Genomic DNA, 16,286 nt, shown 5'->3' on the forward strand with positions numbered 1-16,286 from the left:
AGAGACAGACAGACAGGGAAAGAGACAGACAGACAGGGAAAGAGACAGACAGACAGGGAAAGAGACAGACAGACAGGGAAAGAGACAGACAGACAGGGAAAGAGACAGACAGACAGGGAAAGAGACAGACAGACAGGGAAAGAGACAGACAGACAGGGAAAGAGACAGACAGACAGGGACGGGGAAAGAAGGGAAACTAGTATTGCTTTACAGTTATAGGAATATTTGAAAAAAGAGACACTTAGCTTATGTATTGGCCAATGCATGCGAGCAGCAAGAGATGCACCTTGCCGTGGTGACCGGGCTCACATGCATTGGCCAATACATAAGCTAAGTGTCTCTTTTTTCAAATATTCCTATAGCTGTAAATCAATACTAGAGTTTCCCTTTTTCATTGTTATCATTTTAGTGTGCAGCTGTCTATATTTTGTAGTTGAAATGTTTTTTCAGCTAGCACCTTGCTCACATTTGTTGGATGTGCGGATCAGTCTTTTGTCATATTTGTAGAGACGGGGAAAGAGACAGAGAGACAGGCACAGACAGACACAGAGATACAGAGACAGACACAGAGAGATAGACAGACACACAGATCTAGATAGAAACAGACACACATGGATAGAGACAGACACACAGACAGACAAACAGGGAAAGAGACACACACATAGAGACAGACAGAGAGATAGATGGAAAGAGACAGAAAGAGACTGTTACTATCCCGGGCAACGCCGGGGTACTACAGCTAGTATATATAAAAATTCAAATAACCCCCTTAAATGGGATGTGAGTGCTTAGCATTGTTCTTGGTGTATCTGACTATCCATCCATGAAGATGACTGCTGGATGCTTGCTGATCACCTCTCCACCACTACATTGTCTTTTTAGGGTCACCTGTCAAGGGTCTTATCCTTTGGTCATGGACTTGGCGTCACAGCAGTAGAAGCTGACCAAAACCTTGTGTCCATGGCTGTCAAATTCGACCGAGATCTCATTTACATGCTGAAAAAGGAGCAAAAGAGGCAGACAAAGGTGCCTTTAGAAGTCAACTTTACCTGTAACCTGTAATTTTTTTTTTGTCTAGTTTGGTACGGTCATGGCTGGGGGACAGGACAAGCAATATCTTTTCATTCTTTTCACTTATGCATTTTTCTTTCTATCTCCTTCAAGATCGCTGCTTACGATATCACCAGCATCACGTCAACCAGACCTCCACGTCACGTCTCGGCTTGTATAGACCCTCAAGCCTCGTGGGAAGAATTTGTACATCAGATAACGAGTCACGAAGATACTGGATCCAATACGAGTCCGACCAATACAGAAGACCCGATAACGGCTGCTGTAAGTTCTTTAGACCAGCACCATTTTACTCAGAAGGACAACTTTATATTAACCGGACTCCATGCCTGCGGGGACCTCAGCGTCGCCATGCTGCGCCACTTCACCCGGTGCCCCCACATCATTGGCATCACCTCAGTTGCCTGCTGCTATATGAAATTGACCACTTGTGAAGTGCCGCAGCCTCCAGGCGTCCTGGCTCAATCTCCCTGCAGTGACTCGCACCTACAACAGTTCGGCTACCCTGTAAGCTCCTGGGTCTCTGGACTCCCCGGCCACAAACTTTCCTACAAGACCAGAGAGGTGGCTTGCCATGCCATTGAGGATTACATAGAGCGCCTGAAAGGTGAGAGTGACATATTAAGGATTCATTGTTACAGGGCCGTGCTGGAGACTGTGATCCGGGGTATAGATCCCACCATGAAACGCGCCGGGGTGCAGACCATCAAGAATGCTCACAAGCTGCCTTTTACAGAGTAAGCCTAAACTTAAAGGGTTTTTCCAGCACTACTCACTTACACATGCAGCGCTGATGGACATTGTGTTCGGGTTTTTTTTTCAGATATGCCAAGAAAGGCCTGCGTCGAATCGGTTTAGATCCTGATGCCCCCCTCAGCCTCACCTTAGTAGAAGACATGTTGTCCCAGCACCAGAAAGTGGTGGCATTCTTCAGTCTGGCCCTGCTGCTATATATATATATATATATATATATATATATATATATATATATATATATATATATATATATATATATATATATATATATATATATATATATATATATATATATAGTGACGTGATGCTCACCCTGCTCTTGTATCGTCTGGGTCTCCCAATGGAGCGCCGAAGAAAATATATATATATATATATATATATATATATATATATATATATATATATATATATATATATATATATATATATATATATATTTTCTTCGGCGCTCCATTGGGAGACCCAGACGATTGGGTGTATAGCTACTGCCTCCGGAGGCCACACAAAGCATTACACTAAAAAGTGTAAGGCCCCTCCCCTTCTGGCTATACACCCCCCGTGGGATCACGGGCTGCTCAGTTTTCAAGCTTTGTGCGAAGGAGGTCAGACATCCACGCATAGCTCCACTGTTTAGTCAGCAGTAGCTGCTGACTATGTCAGATGGAAGAAAAGAGGGCCCATATTTGGGCCCCCAGCATGCTCCCTTCTCACCCCACTCTTGTCGGGTGTTTGTTAAGGTTGAGGTACCCATTGCGGGTACGGAGGCTGGAGCCCACATGCTGCTTTCCTTCCCCATCCCCCTAAAGGGCTCTGGTGAAGTGGGATCTTACCGGCCTTCAGGCTCTGAGGCCGGGCTCCATCCACAGACCCGGAGATCCTGCTGGATACGGAGCTGGGTACCATCAGGGACACGGCCCTGCAACATTCAGGTACTCTGTGTCCCCTACAGACAGGCACAGAACACGCCAGAGTTGCTGGGTGTTCTAGTGCGCCGGGGACAGTAGCGCTGTGCGCTGGGGTTATATGCACTACAGCTTTGCTGAGTGGCATTATTGTGGGGAACTACCGCGCCGACTGCCACTTAAAGCTGCGGCGCGGCTGAGACCTGTGGTGCGCCGGGGACTTCGCGCCGGCCGTGCTTTTACGATGGCAGCGCTCATAAATCTAGTCCCCGGCTTTTGCGGCCTAGTTACGGTTCGTTCCCGCCCCCAACCCTGTCATTCAGGGAAGGGGAGAGACGCGATCCAATGATCAGCGCCGAGGGCTGGAGTCTTATTTACATACTCCAGCCCTCTCACTGGGCACAGTGGGACGCCAGTTTCCCGCTCTTGGTCTGAACACGCCCACGGGCCGTCCCTCTTCACAGGACGCCGGCGGCCATTCCTGCAAGCAGTCTGGCTGGAGAACGGACATAGCCCTGGGAGACCCAGACAGGGGATTCTGGCGACCACACAACCGCTCTTAAGCGGGCGGTAAGCAGCACATATGTGCTGACCCCACTAGTGCCACAGTGTTATTTTGTGTACTTTTTGGAGGTACCTATATAGATATATATATATATTGCACTGTAGGTCGCTTCTTGGCTTTATACCCTAGATTGCTCTGAGGAGACAACAGCATGTCATCCGCAAAAAGCAAGGGTGCCAAGGCACGGGCTTCATATGCTGCCTGTACCGCATGTGGGGCTGATCTACCGACAGGCTCCACTGACCCCCATTGTGTGCAATGTTCGGTCCCTGTGCCACTTCGTCAGCCGGAGTCTATGCTAGTAGTGGCCCAGGCAGAGACGCCTGTGAACCCTGTCCCGGTGACGGGGACAGAGTTTGCAGTTTTTGCTGATAAGATGTCTGTGACTATGACAAAAATTCTGGAAACTTTGCAGTCCAGGCCGGTCACTCAGACCATGGGTACTGCTGATTCTAGTCCCCCTCAGTTGGAACTAATCCGGGCTCCAAGGAGGTCCCAGACATCACAGGCTGAAGGCTCTGACTCGGACGACAGTCCCAGGCAGCCTAAGCGAGCTCGCTGGGAGAGACCCTCGGCGTCATCACGCTGGTCAGGGTCTCAGCGAGAAGATTCTCTGTATGATGAGACAGAGGCAGGTAATCAGGAGTCTAGCCCTGAGACCGCTTTCAATCCGGATACCCCTGATGGTGACGCCATGGTAAATGACCTTATAGCGGCCATCAATAAACTGTTGGATCTTTCTCCCCCGGCTCCTCCAGTGGAAGAGGCAGCTGCACAGCAGGAGAAATTCCATTTCAGATACCCCAAGCGTAAATTGAGTACTTTTCTGGACCACTCTGACTTCAGAGAAGCAGTCCAGAAACACCATGCTTATCCAGATAAGCGTTTCTCCAAACGTCTTAAGGATACACGTTATCCTTTTCCCCCTGACGTGGTCAAACGCTGGACCCAGTGTCCAAAGGTGGACCCCCCAATCTCCAGGCTTGCGGCTAGATCCATAGTTGCAGTGGAAGATGGGGCTTCACTTAAAGATGCCACTGACAGACAGATGGACCTTTGGTTGAAATCTGTCTATGAAGCTATCGGCGCGTCGTTTGCTCCAGCATTCGCAGCCGTGTGGGCACTCCAAGCTATTTCAGCTGGTCTGGCGCAGGTGGACTCTGTCATACGTCCATCAGTGCCGCAAGTGGCGTCCTTAACCTCGCAAATGTCTGCGTTTGCGACTTACGCTATCAATGCTGTCCTGGACTCTACGAGCCGTACATCTATGGCGTCTGCCAACTCTGTGGTTTTACGCAGAGCCTTGTGGTTGAAAGAATGGAAAGCAGATTCTGCGTCCAAAAAATGCTTAACCAAGTTTGCCATTATCTGGAGACAGACTGTTTGGTGAGCAATTGGCTGAAATCATTAAACAGTCCAAGGGTAAGGACTCTTCCTTACCCCAGCCCAGATCAAGCAAACCCCAACAGAGGAGGGGACAGTCGAGGTTTCGGTCCTTTCGAGGCTCGGGCAGAGCCCAATTCTCCTCGTCCAAAAGGACTCAGAAGGAGCAGAGGAGCTCAGATTCCTGGCGGGCTCACTCACGCCCAAAGAAAGCAGCCGGAGGAACCGCTTCCAAGGCGGCTACCTCATGACTTTCGGCCTCCTCTCTCCGCATCCTCGGTCGGTGGCAGGCTCTCCCGTTTTTGCGACATTTGGCTGCCACAGGTCAAGGACCGGTGGGTAACAGACATTTTGTCTCACGGGTACAGGATAGAGTTCAGTTCTCGTCCTCCGCCCCGGTTCTTCAGAACTTCCCCACATCCCGACCGAGCCGATGCTCTTCTGGGGGCGGTGTGCTCTCTAAGGGCAGAAGGAGTGGTGATCCCTGTTCCTCTTCAGGAACAAGGTCAAGGTTTTTACTCCAATCTGTTTGTGGTGCCAAAAAAGGACGGCTCTTTCCGTCCTGTTCTGGACCTAAAACTGCTCAACAAGCACGTGAAAACCAGGCGGTTCCGGATGGAATCCCTCCGCTCCGTCATTGCCTCAATGTCTCAAGGAGATTTCCTAGCATCAATAGACATCAAAGATGCTTATCTCCACGTGCCGATTGCTCCAGAGCACCAGCGTTTTCTACGCTTCGTGATAGAGGACGACCATCTTCAGTTCGTAGCCCTGCCATTTGGTCTGGCGACAGCCCCACGGGTTTTCACCAAGGTCATGGCAGCAGTGGTAGCAGTCTTGCACTCTCAGGGACACTCGGTGATCCCTTACTTGGACGATCTACTTGTCAAGGCACCCTCTCAAGAGGCATGCCAACACAGCCTGAACGTTGCGCTGGAGACTCTCCAGACTTTCGGGTGGATCATCAACTTTTCAAAGTCAAATCTGTCACCGACCCAATCACTAACATATCTTGGCATGGAGTTTCATACTCTCTCAGCGGTAGTGAAGCTTCCGCTGGACAAGCAGCGGTCACTACAGACAGGGGTGCAGTCTCTCCTTCAAGGCCAGTCGCACCCCTTAAGACGCCTCATGCACTTCCTGGGGAAGATGGTGGCAGCAATGGAGGCAGTCCCGTTTGCGCAGTTTCATCTGCGCCCACTTCAATGGGACATTCTCCGCCAATGGGACAGGAAGTCGACGTCCTTAGACAGGAAAGTCTCCCTTTCTCAGACGGCCAAGGACTCTCTTCAGTGGTGGCTTCTTCCCACCTCATTATCACAAGGAAGGTCCTTCCTACCCCCATCCTGGGCGGTGGTCACGACAGACGCGAGTCTGTCAGGGTGGGGAGCAGTTTTTCTCCACCACAGGGCTCAGGGTGCGTGGACTCAGCAGGAGTCCACCCTTCAGATCAATGTTCTGGAAATCAGGGCAGTGTATCTTACCCTACAAGCCTTCCAGCACTGGCTGGAAGGAAAGCAGATCCGAATTCAGTCGGACAACTCCACAGCGGTGGCATACATCAACCACCAAGGTGGGACACGCAGTCGGCAAGCCTTCCAGGAAGTCCGGCGGATTCTGAAGTGGGTGGAAGCCACGGCCTCCACCATATCCGCAGTTCACATCCCCGGCGTAGAAAACTGGGAAGCAGACTTCCTCAGTCGCCAGGGCATGGACGCAGGGGAATGGTCCCTTCACCCGGACGTGTTTCAGGAAATCTGTCGCCGCTGGGGAATGCCGGACGTCGACCTAATGGCGTCTCGGCACAACAACAAGGTCCCGACCTTCATGGCGAGGTCTCGCGATCAAAGAGCTCTGGCGGCAGACGCCTTAGTGCAAGATTGGTCGCAGTTCCAGCTTCCCTATGTGTTTCCCCCTCTGGCACTCTTGCCCAGAGTGCTACGCAAGATCAGGTCCGATTGCCGCCGCGTCTTACTCGTCGCCCCAGACTGGCCGAGGAGGTCGTGGTTCCCGGATCTGTGGCATCTCACGGTCGGCCAACCGTGGGCGCTACCAGACCGGCCAGACTTACTGTCACAAGGGCCGTTTTTCCATCTGAATTCTGCGGCCCTGAACCTGACTGTGTGGCCATTGAGTCCTGGATCCTAGCGTCTTCAGGATTATCTCAAGGGGTCGTGGCCACCATGAGACAGGCTAGGAAGCCCACGTCTGCTAAGATCTATCACAGAACGTGGAAGATTTTCTTATCCTGGTGCTCTGCACAGGGAGTGTCCCCCTGGCCATTTGCATTGCCTACTTTTCTTTCCTTCCTGCAATCTGGTTTGGAAAAAGGCTTAGCGCTCGGCTCCCTTAAAGGACAAGTCTCAGCGCTATCAGTATTTTTTCAGAAGCGTCTAGCACGACTTCCTCAGGTACGCACGTTCCTGCAGGGGGTTCGTCACATCGTCCCTCCGTACAAACGGCCGTTAGATCCATGGGATCTGAACAGGGTACTGGTTGCTCTCCAGAAGCCGCCCTTCGAGCCTCTGAAGGATGTGTCACTTTCTCGACTCTCACAGAAAGTGGCCTTCCTGGTAGCGGTCACGTCTCTTCGGAGGGTATCCGAGCTGGCAGCGCTGTCATCCAAAGCTCCCTTCCTGGTGTTTCACCAGGACAAGGTAGTGCTGCGCCCGAGTCAGGAGTTTCTCCCTAAGGTGGTATCCTCCTTTCATCTTAATCAGGATATCTCCTTACCTTCCTTTTGTCCTCTTCCAGTTCATCGGTATGAAAAGGATTTGCATTTGTTAGATCTGGTGAGAGCACTCAGAATCTACATTTCCCGCACGGCGCCCCTGCGCCGCTCGGATGCACTCTTTGTCCTTGTCGCTGGTAAGCGCAAAGGGTCGCAGGCTTCCAAATCCACCCTGGCTCGATGGATCAAGGAACCAATTCTTGAAGCCTACCGTTCTGCTGGGCTTCCGGTTCCATCAGGGCTGAAGGCCCATTCTACCAGAGCCGTGGGTGCGTCCTGGGCATTACGACACCAGGCTACGGCTCAACAGGTGTGCCAGGCAGCTACCTGGTCGAGTCTGCACACTTTCACCAAACATTATCAGGTGCATACCTACGCTTCGGCGGACGCCAGCCTAGGTAGAAGAGTCCTGCAGGCGGCGGTTGCCTCCTCGTAGGGGAGGGCTGTTTTGCAGCTCTAACTTGAGGTATTATTTTACCCACCCAGGGACTGCTTTTGGACGTCCCAATCGTCTTGGTCTCCCAATGGAGCGCCGAAGAAGAAGGGAATTTTGTTACTTACCGTAAATTCCTTTTCTTCTAGCTCCAATTGGGAGACCCAGCACCCGCCCTGTTTCCTTCGGGATTTTTGTTTTTTTCGGGTACACATGTTGTTCATGTTGAACGGTTTCAGTTCTCCGATGTTACTTCGGATTGAATTTGTTTAAACCAGTTATTGGCTTTCCTCCTTCTTGCTTTAGCACTAAAACTGAGCAGCCCGTGATCCCACGGGGGGTGTATAGCCAGAAGGGGAGGGGCCTTACACTTTTTAGTGTAATGCTTTGTGTGGCCTCCGGAGGCAGTAGCTATACACCCCAATCGTCTGGGTCTCCCAATTGGAGCTAGAAGAAAAGGAATTTACGGTAAGTAACAAAATTCCCTTCTTTGCTACAAACATTATTTTGCTACTTATATATTTTCACGTGACCTAAATGTGTTCTCCACTACTGGGAATCCTTATGTCTCCCCCCAGTAGAATAACATCACTTATACTCTGCTTTGGCGCTGTTCCAGCAGTGTTGGCATTATCGTTCTGGAGATCATGTGAGGGTGTTATGTCATGTGATCCCTGTGGCCAATCATTGCTGGCTTCACTTTCCTCCAGTTTTGGCAAATCAGGCAAGTGACAACTCTAGCTTCCTCCAAATGTCTAATATGCCTGTAGGAGAGTAGAGTGATGCCGGCGTAGTCAGCGATCCCCGGAAGAAACTGACACTTCTGGAGCAGCCGACACCTGAGCTGAGTGTAGCTGGTGTTGATTTTTCTCACCAGGCCCGGCCTCCACTGTGCAGGCAAAGGCTGTAATGGAGGTGCTAAATTTGCGTTCATATAGTGATCCCATCCTATACCGTGACTTTAAGCTCCTTTTTCTAAGTCATCTAATGTTATATTTCTTTGTCGCTCCATTGGGAGACCCAGACAATTGGGTGTATAGGCTATGCCTCCGGAGGCCGCACAAAGTATTACACTTAAAAGTGTTAAGCCCCTCCCCTTCTGCCTATACACCCCCCGTGCTCCCACGGGCTCCTCTGTTTTTTGCTTTGTGCGAAGGAGGTCAGACACGCACGCACAGCTCCACAGATTGGTCAGCAGCAGCTGCTGACCATGTCGGATGGAAGAAAAGTGGGCCCATATAGAGCCCCCAGCATGCTCCCTTCTCACCCCACTCTTGTCGGTGGTGTTGTAAGGTTGAGGTATCCATTGCGGGTACGGAGGCTGGAGCCCACATGCTATTTTCCTTCCCCATCCCCCTCAGGGCTCTGGGTGAAGTGGGATCCTATCGGTCTCCAGGCACTGAGACCGTGCTTCATCCACAACTCCTGTGGAGCCTGCTGGATAGGAGCCGGGTATCGTTCAGGGACATGGCCCTGCTACTTGGAGGTACTCTGTATCCCTGTGGGGACAGCGCACAGCAACACTCCAGCTTTGCTGGGTGTGCTAGTGCACCGGGGACCACGGCGCTGACCGGGTTAATATGTGCCATTACACACTCAGCGTTGCTGAGTGTGTTTATGTATAGGGACTGCCGCACTGACCGCCGCGGCCATGGAAACACTGCGGCGCGGCTGGGACTTGTAGTGCGCCGGGGACTTTCACGCCGGCCGCGCTTTTACGGCGGCCGCGTTTATTACTAGAGTCCCCGGCTTTTTGCGGCCTAGTTTCCTTTCCTCCCGCCCACAGCCCTGACAGGCAGGGGAAGGGCGGGACGCTGCACAGAACGAGCAGCACTGAGGGCTGGAGCATGCTTTGCATACTCCACCCCTCTCACTGTGCACAGTGCGGGCACCAGTTCCCGCTCTTTCTGGGTCACGCCCATGGCTCCCTCCTCTCCTCAGGACGCCAGCAGCCATTCCTGTCAGCTCCTCGGACGCTGCAGAGGGGGACAAAGTCTGGGAGACCCAGGCAGGGACTCTGGTAGCCTCACAACCGCTTTAGGCGGGTGGTAAGCAGCACCTGTGGTGCTAGCCCCATTGTGCAGTAGTGTAACATTATATGTTTATGGTATATATGTTTTACACTGTATGGTGCACAGTTGATTTCTGGCTATATACCCTATTGTGTTACTCAGGGAAGATAATAGCATGGCGCCCACGAAAGGCAGGGATGCCAAAACACAGGCTTATTATGTTGCCTGCGCCGCATGTACGACCCCGCTACCGGCAGGTTCCACTGACCCTCATTGTGTGCACTGTTCGGCCCCTGTGGCACTTACTCAGCCGGAGCCTCTGCTAAGAGGGGCCCAGGGGGAGCCACCTGCTAACACTGTTCAGGTGACGGGGACGGAGTTTGCAAAACTCTCTGAGACTATGGCTAAGATACTAGAAGCCTTGCAGTCCAGGCCGGTATCTCAGCACAGGGACTCTGTTGAATCTTTGTTCCCTGGCCCACCTCAGCTGGACCAACAATGTCCTCCCGGGGTATCTCATGGATCCCAGGCTGAGGGTTCTGACACAGACCCCAGCCCCAGACCGACTAAGCGAGCTCGCTTAGATTTTCCCTCGACATCATCATATTGTGCAGGGTCTCAGAGGGTTGATGATGGTTGATGATGCGGAGACAGCTGATCAGGATTCTGATCCTGAGGCCGCTCTCAATCTTGATACTCCGGACGGGGACGCCATAGCGAACGACCTTATTGCGTCCATCAATCGTATGTTGGATATTTCTCCCTCAGCTCCTCCGGTGGAGGAGTCAGCTTCTCAGCAGGAGAAATTCCGTTTCAGGTTTCCCAAGCGTACACCGAGTATGTTTCTGGACCACTCTGATTTCAGAGAGGCAGTCCAGAATCACCATGCTTGTCCAGATAAGCGTTTTTCTAAGCGCCTTAAGGATACACGTTATCCTTTTCCCCCTGACGTGGTCAAAAGTTGGGCTCAGTGTCCCAAAGTGGATCCTCCAATCTCCAGACTGGCAGCTAGATCCATACTTGCAGTGGAAGATGGGGCTTCACTCAAAGATGCCACTGACAGGCAGATGGAACTCTGGTTGAAATCCATCTATGAAGCTATCGGCACTTCTTTTGCCCCAGCGTTCGCAGCCGTATGGGCGCTACAAGCTATCTCAGCAGGTCAAGCGCAAATTGACGCAGCCACACGCACGTCCGCGCCACAGGTGGCGTCCATAACCACTCAGACGTCGGCATTTGCGTCTTACGCTATTAATGCTGTCCTGGACTCTGCGAGCCGTACGGCTGTTGCAGCCGCCAATTCGGTGGTACTCCGCAGGGCCTTGTGGCTACGGGAATGGAAGGCAGATTCTGTTTCCAAAAAGCGCTTAACCAGTTTGCCAATTTCTGGCGACCGATTGTTTGGCGAGCGTTTGGATGAAATCATCAAACAATCCAAGGGAAAGGATACATCCTTACCCCAGCCCAAACCGAACATACCCCAACAGAGGAAGGGGCAGTCGAGGTTTCGGTCCTTTCGGGGCGCGGGCAGGTCCCAATTCTCCTCGTCCAAAAGGCCTCAGAAAGATCAAAGGAACTATGACGCATGGCGGTCTAAGTCACGTCCTAAAAAGGCCACCGGAGGTGCCGCTACCAAAGCGGCTTCCTCATGACTTTCGGCCTCCTCACTCCGCATCTTCGGTCGGTGGCAGGCTCTCCCGCTTTTGCGACGCCTGGCTGTCTCACGGTTACAAGATAGAGTTCACCTCTCGTCCCCCGACTCGATTTTTCAGGTCATCCCCGCCTCCCGAGCGAGCCGAGGCTCTTCTGCAGGCGCTGGGCACTCTGAAGGCAGAAGGAGTGGTGGTCCCTGTTCCTCTTCAGCAACAGGGCCACGGTTTTTACTCCAACTTGTTTGTGGTCCCAAAGAAGGACGGGTCTTTCCGTCCTGTCCTGGACCTGAAACTTCTCAACAAACACGTAAAGACCAGGCGGTTCCGGATGGAATCCCTCCGCTCCGTCATCGCCTCAATGTCCCAAGGAGATTTCCTTGCATCGATCGATATCAAAGATGCTTATCTCCACGTACCGATTGCTCCAGAGCACCAGCGCTTCTTGCGCTTCGCCATAGAAAACGAACACCTGCAGTTCGTGGCACTGCCGTTCGGCCTGGCAACAGCCCCACGGGTTTTCACCAAGGTTATGGCTACTGTAGTAGCGGTCCTCCACTCTCAGGGTCACCCGGTGATCCCTTACTTGGACGATCTCCTGATCAAGGCACCCTCTCAAGAGGCATGCCAACACAGCCTCGACGCTACCCTGGAGACTCTCCAGAGTTTCGGGTGGATCATCAATTTTCCAAAGTCAAATCTGACACCGGCCCAATCGCTCACATACCTTGGCATGGAGTTTCATACCCTCTCAGCGATAGTGAAGCTTCCGCTGATCAAGCAGCGGTCACTACAGACAGGGGTACAATCTCTCCTTCAAGGCCAGTCACACCCCTTGAGGCGCCTCATGCACTTCCTGGGGAAGATGGTGGCAGCAATGGAGGCAGTTCCTTTCGCGCAGTTTCACCTGCGTCCTCTTCAATGGGACATCCTACGCAAATGGGACAGGAAGCCGACGTCCCTCGACAGGAACGTCTCCCTCTCTCAGGCGACCAAAGCTTCCCTTCGGTGGTGGCTTCTTCCCACTTCATTATCGAAAGGGAAATCCTTCCTACCCCCATCCTGGGAGGTGGTCACGACGGACGCGAGTCTGTCAGGGTGGGGAGCGTTTTTTCTCCACCACAGGGCTCAGGGTACGTGGACCCAGCAAGAGTCCTCGCTTCAGATCAATGTTCTGGAAATACGGGCAGTGTATCTTGCCCTGAAAGCGTTCCAGCAGTGGCTGGAAGGCAAGCAGATCAGAATTCAGTCGGACAATTCCACAGCGGTGGCATACATCAACCACCAAGGCGGCACACGCAGTCGGCAAGCCTTCCAGGAAGTCCGGCGGATTTTGATGTGGGTGGAAGCCACGGCCTCCACCATCTCTGCAGTTCACATTCCAGGCGTGGAAAACTGGGAAGCAGATTATCTCAGTCGCCAGGGCATGGACGCAGGGGAATGGTCCCTTCACCCGGACGTGTTTCAGGAGATCTGTTGCCGCTGGGGGGTGCCGGACGTCGACCTCATGGCGTCCCGGCACAACAACAAGGTACCGACGTTCATGGCACGGTCTCAAGATCCCAGAGCTCTGGCGGCAGACGCCTTAGTTCAGGATTGGTCGCAGTTTCAGCTCCCTTATGTGTTTCCTCCGCTGGCACTGTTGCCCAGAGTGTTACGCAAGATCAGGGCCGACTGCCGCCGCGTCATCCTCGTCGCTCCAGACTGGCCGAGGCGGTCGTGGTACCCGGATCTGTGGCATCTCACGGTCGGCCAACCGTGGGCACTACCAGACCGACCAGACTTGCTATCTCAAGGGCCGTTTTTCCATCTGAATTCTGCGGCCCTCAACCTGACTGTGTGGCCATTGAGTCCTGGATCCTAGCGTCTTCAGGGTTATCTCAAGACGTCATTGCCACTATGAGACAGGCTAGGAAACCAACGTCCGCCAAGATCTACCACAGGACGTGGAAGATTTTCCTGTCGTGGTGCTCTGCTCAGGGTTTTTCTCCCTGGCCTTTTGCCTTGCCCACTTTTCTGTCCTTCCTTCAATCTGGACTGGAAAAGGGTTTGTCGCTCGGCTCCCTTAAGGGACAAGTCTCAGCGCTCTCTGTGTTTTTCCAGAAGCGCCTAGCCAGACTTCCACAGGTACGCACGTTCCTGCAGGGGGTTTGTCACATCGTTCCTCCTTACAAGCGGCCGTTAGAACCCTGGGATCTGAACAGGGTGCTGATGGTTCTTCAGAAACCACCATTCGAGCCAATGAGAGATATTTCTCTCTCACGCCTTTCGCAGAAAGTGGTTTTTCTAGTAGCAGTCACTTCACTTCGGAGAGTGTCTGAGCTAGCAGCGCTGTCATGCAAAGCCCCTTTCCTGGTTTTTCACCAGGACAAGGTGGTTCTGCGTCCGGTTCCGGAATTTCTCCCTAAGGTGGTATCCCCCTTTCATCTCAATCAGGATATCTCCTTACCTTCTTTTTGTCCTCATCCAGTTCACCAATGTGAAAAGGATTTGCACTTGTTAGATCTGGTGATAGCACTCAGACTCTACATTTCTCGTACGGCGCCCCTGCGCCGCTCGGATGCACTCTTTGTCCTTGTCGCTGGCCAGCGTAAAGGGTCACAGGCTTCCAAATCAACCTTGGCTCGGTGGATCAAGGAGCCAATTCTCGAAGCCTACCGTTCGGCTGGGCTTCCGGTTCCCTCAGGGCTGAAGGCCCATTCTACCAGAGCCGTGGGCGCGTCCTGGGCTTTGAGGCACCAGGCTACGGCTCAGCAGGTGTGTCAGGCGGCTACCTGGTCGAGCCTGCACACTTTCACGAAACACTATCAGGTGCATACCTATGCTTCGGCGGATGCCAGCCTAGGTAGACGAGTCCTTCAGGCGGCGGTTGCCCACCTGTAGGAAGAGGCCGTTTTACGGCTCTCTTACGAGGTATTATTTTACCCACCCAGGGACTGCTTTTGGACGTCCCAATTGTCTGGGTCTCCCAATGGAGCGACAAAGAAGAAGGGAATTTCTTCGTCGCTCCATTGGGAGACCCAGACGATTGGGTGTATAGCTACTGCCTCCGGAGGCCACACAAAGCATTACACTAAAAAGTGTAAGGCCCCTCCCCTTCTGGCTATACACCCCCAGTGGGATCACTGGCTCACCATTTTTCGGCTTTGTGCGAAGGAGGTCAGACATCCACGCATAGCTCCACTGTTTAGTCAGCAGTAGCTGCTGACTATATCGGATGGAAGAAAAGAGGGCCCATATGGGGCCCCCAGCATGCTCCCTTCTCACCCCACTGGTGGTTTGTAAGGTTGAGGTACCTATTGCTGGTACGGCGGCTGGAGCCCACATGCTGTTTTCCTTCCCCATCCCCCTGAGGGGCTCTGAGGAAGTGGGATCTTACCGGCCCCAAAGCCCTGAGGCCGGGCTCCATCCACAGACCCATTGAACCTGCTGGATGTGGAGCGGGAGTGCCGTTCAGGGACATGGCCCTGCACCATTCAGGTACTCTGTGTCCCCGTACACACAGGCACAGCACACTCCAGACTTGCTGGGTGTGCTAGTGCGCCGGGGACAGTAAGGGGTTACAGTCACTGCAGCCTAGCCGAGTGACTTTATTTATTGGGAACTACCGCGCCGGACGCTCCGGGAGCGGCGGCGCGGCTGGGACTTGTAGTGCGCCGGGGACTTAGCGCCGACCGCGCTTTTACGGCGGCGGCGCTTATAAATCCAGTCCCCGGCTTTTGCGGCCTAGCTCCGCTTCGTTCCCGCCCCCACCCTGTCAATCAGGGTAGGGGAGAGACGCTGTACAATCAGCAGCGCCGAGGGCTGGAGCCTTATTTACATGCTCCAGCCCTCTCACTGGACACTGTGGGACGCCGGTTTCCCGCTCTGACTTGGGGCACGCCCACGGCCCGCCCCTACTCACACGAGCTGGAGAAGGACGCCGGCAGCCATTCCTGCAGTCCGAGCTGATCTTAGATGGCGACACTCGGACTCTGGGCAACCAGGCACAGGACTAGGGCGACCACACACCCGCTTATAGGCGGGCGGTAAGCGGCACCTGAAGTGCTGACACTAAATACCGCAGTTTTGTCCATTTGTATTTTGTGCTTACACTGCATAGGTCGCTATTTTTGGCTATATGCCCTCTTAGATGGCGACACATCAGCAGCAGGAAAGCATGGGTGCTAAGGCACAGGCTTTCTAGGCTGCGGGTATTGCACGTACTGAAGTGTTCATGTGTATTTATGCTTGTATGCTATACACTGCACTGTACGGTCGCTAGTCTTGGCTATATTCGCCATAGAATGGCTAGACTACAGCAGCAGAAAAGCAAGGGTGCTGATGCACAGGTTTTTTTTTTCTATGCTGCTTGTATTGCAGGTGTTGCAGTGTTCATTTGTACTTATGCTTGTATGCTATACATTGCACTGTATGGTCGCTATTTTGGGCTATATTCCCCTAGATGGCTAGACAACAGCAGCAGAAAAGCAGGCTTTCTATGCTGCTTGTATTGCATGTGCTGCTGTGTTCATTTGTACTTTATGCTTGTATGATATACATTGCACTGTACGGTCGCCATTCTTGGCTCTATAAGTCGGCAGCAGCATATAAGCTACACAGGCTTTCGATGCTGTTTTTACTGCATGTGATACTGTTCCACGGCACTGAACTCCATTGTGTGCAATGCTCCCCTGTAGCACTTGGTCAGCCGGGGTCTCTACTTGACGTGGCCAAAAGAACCACCTCTCAACCCTGTCCAGGGACAGGGACGGAGTTGCAATGGGATAGAGACTTGCAGTCCG

General features: G+C 52.8%; 1 protein-coding gene across 3 annotated transcripts in view; it reads left to right on the forward strand.

The window, feature by feature from the left end:
• The window catches only part of LOC142258174 (methyltransferase-like protein 25B), an 89,362-nt gene that overhangs the window by 23,928 nt on the left and 49,148 nt on the right, over window positions 1–16,286 (forward strand). For 2 of the 3 annotated variants that reach the window (XR_012727719.1, XM_075330669.1), the window contains exons 6-7: window positions 883–1,026; window positions 1,165–1,678. Coding sequence is in view for 2 of the 3 variants with exons in the window: in XM_075330669.1 (XP_075186784.1) it covers window positions 883–1,026; window positions 1,165–1,678 (658 nt within the window). In the remaining variant the exon portion in view is untranslated. Of the gene's footprint in view, window positions 1–882; window positions 1,027–1,164; window positions 1,679–1,894; window positions 2,014–16,286 lie in introns of those variants that run through there. The other variant, XM_075330670.1, reaches the window with a different exon arrangement.

This window comes from Anomaloglossus baeobatrachus, chromosome 12 (assembly GCF_048569485.1).
Source record: "Anomaloglossus baeobatrachus isolate aAnoBae1 chromosome 12, aAnoBae1.hap1, whole genome shotgun sequence".
Lineage (NCBI taxonomy): Eukaryota > Metazoa > Chordata > Amphibia > Anura > Aromobatidae > Anomaloglossus > Anomaloglossus baeobatrachus.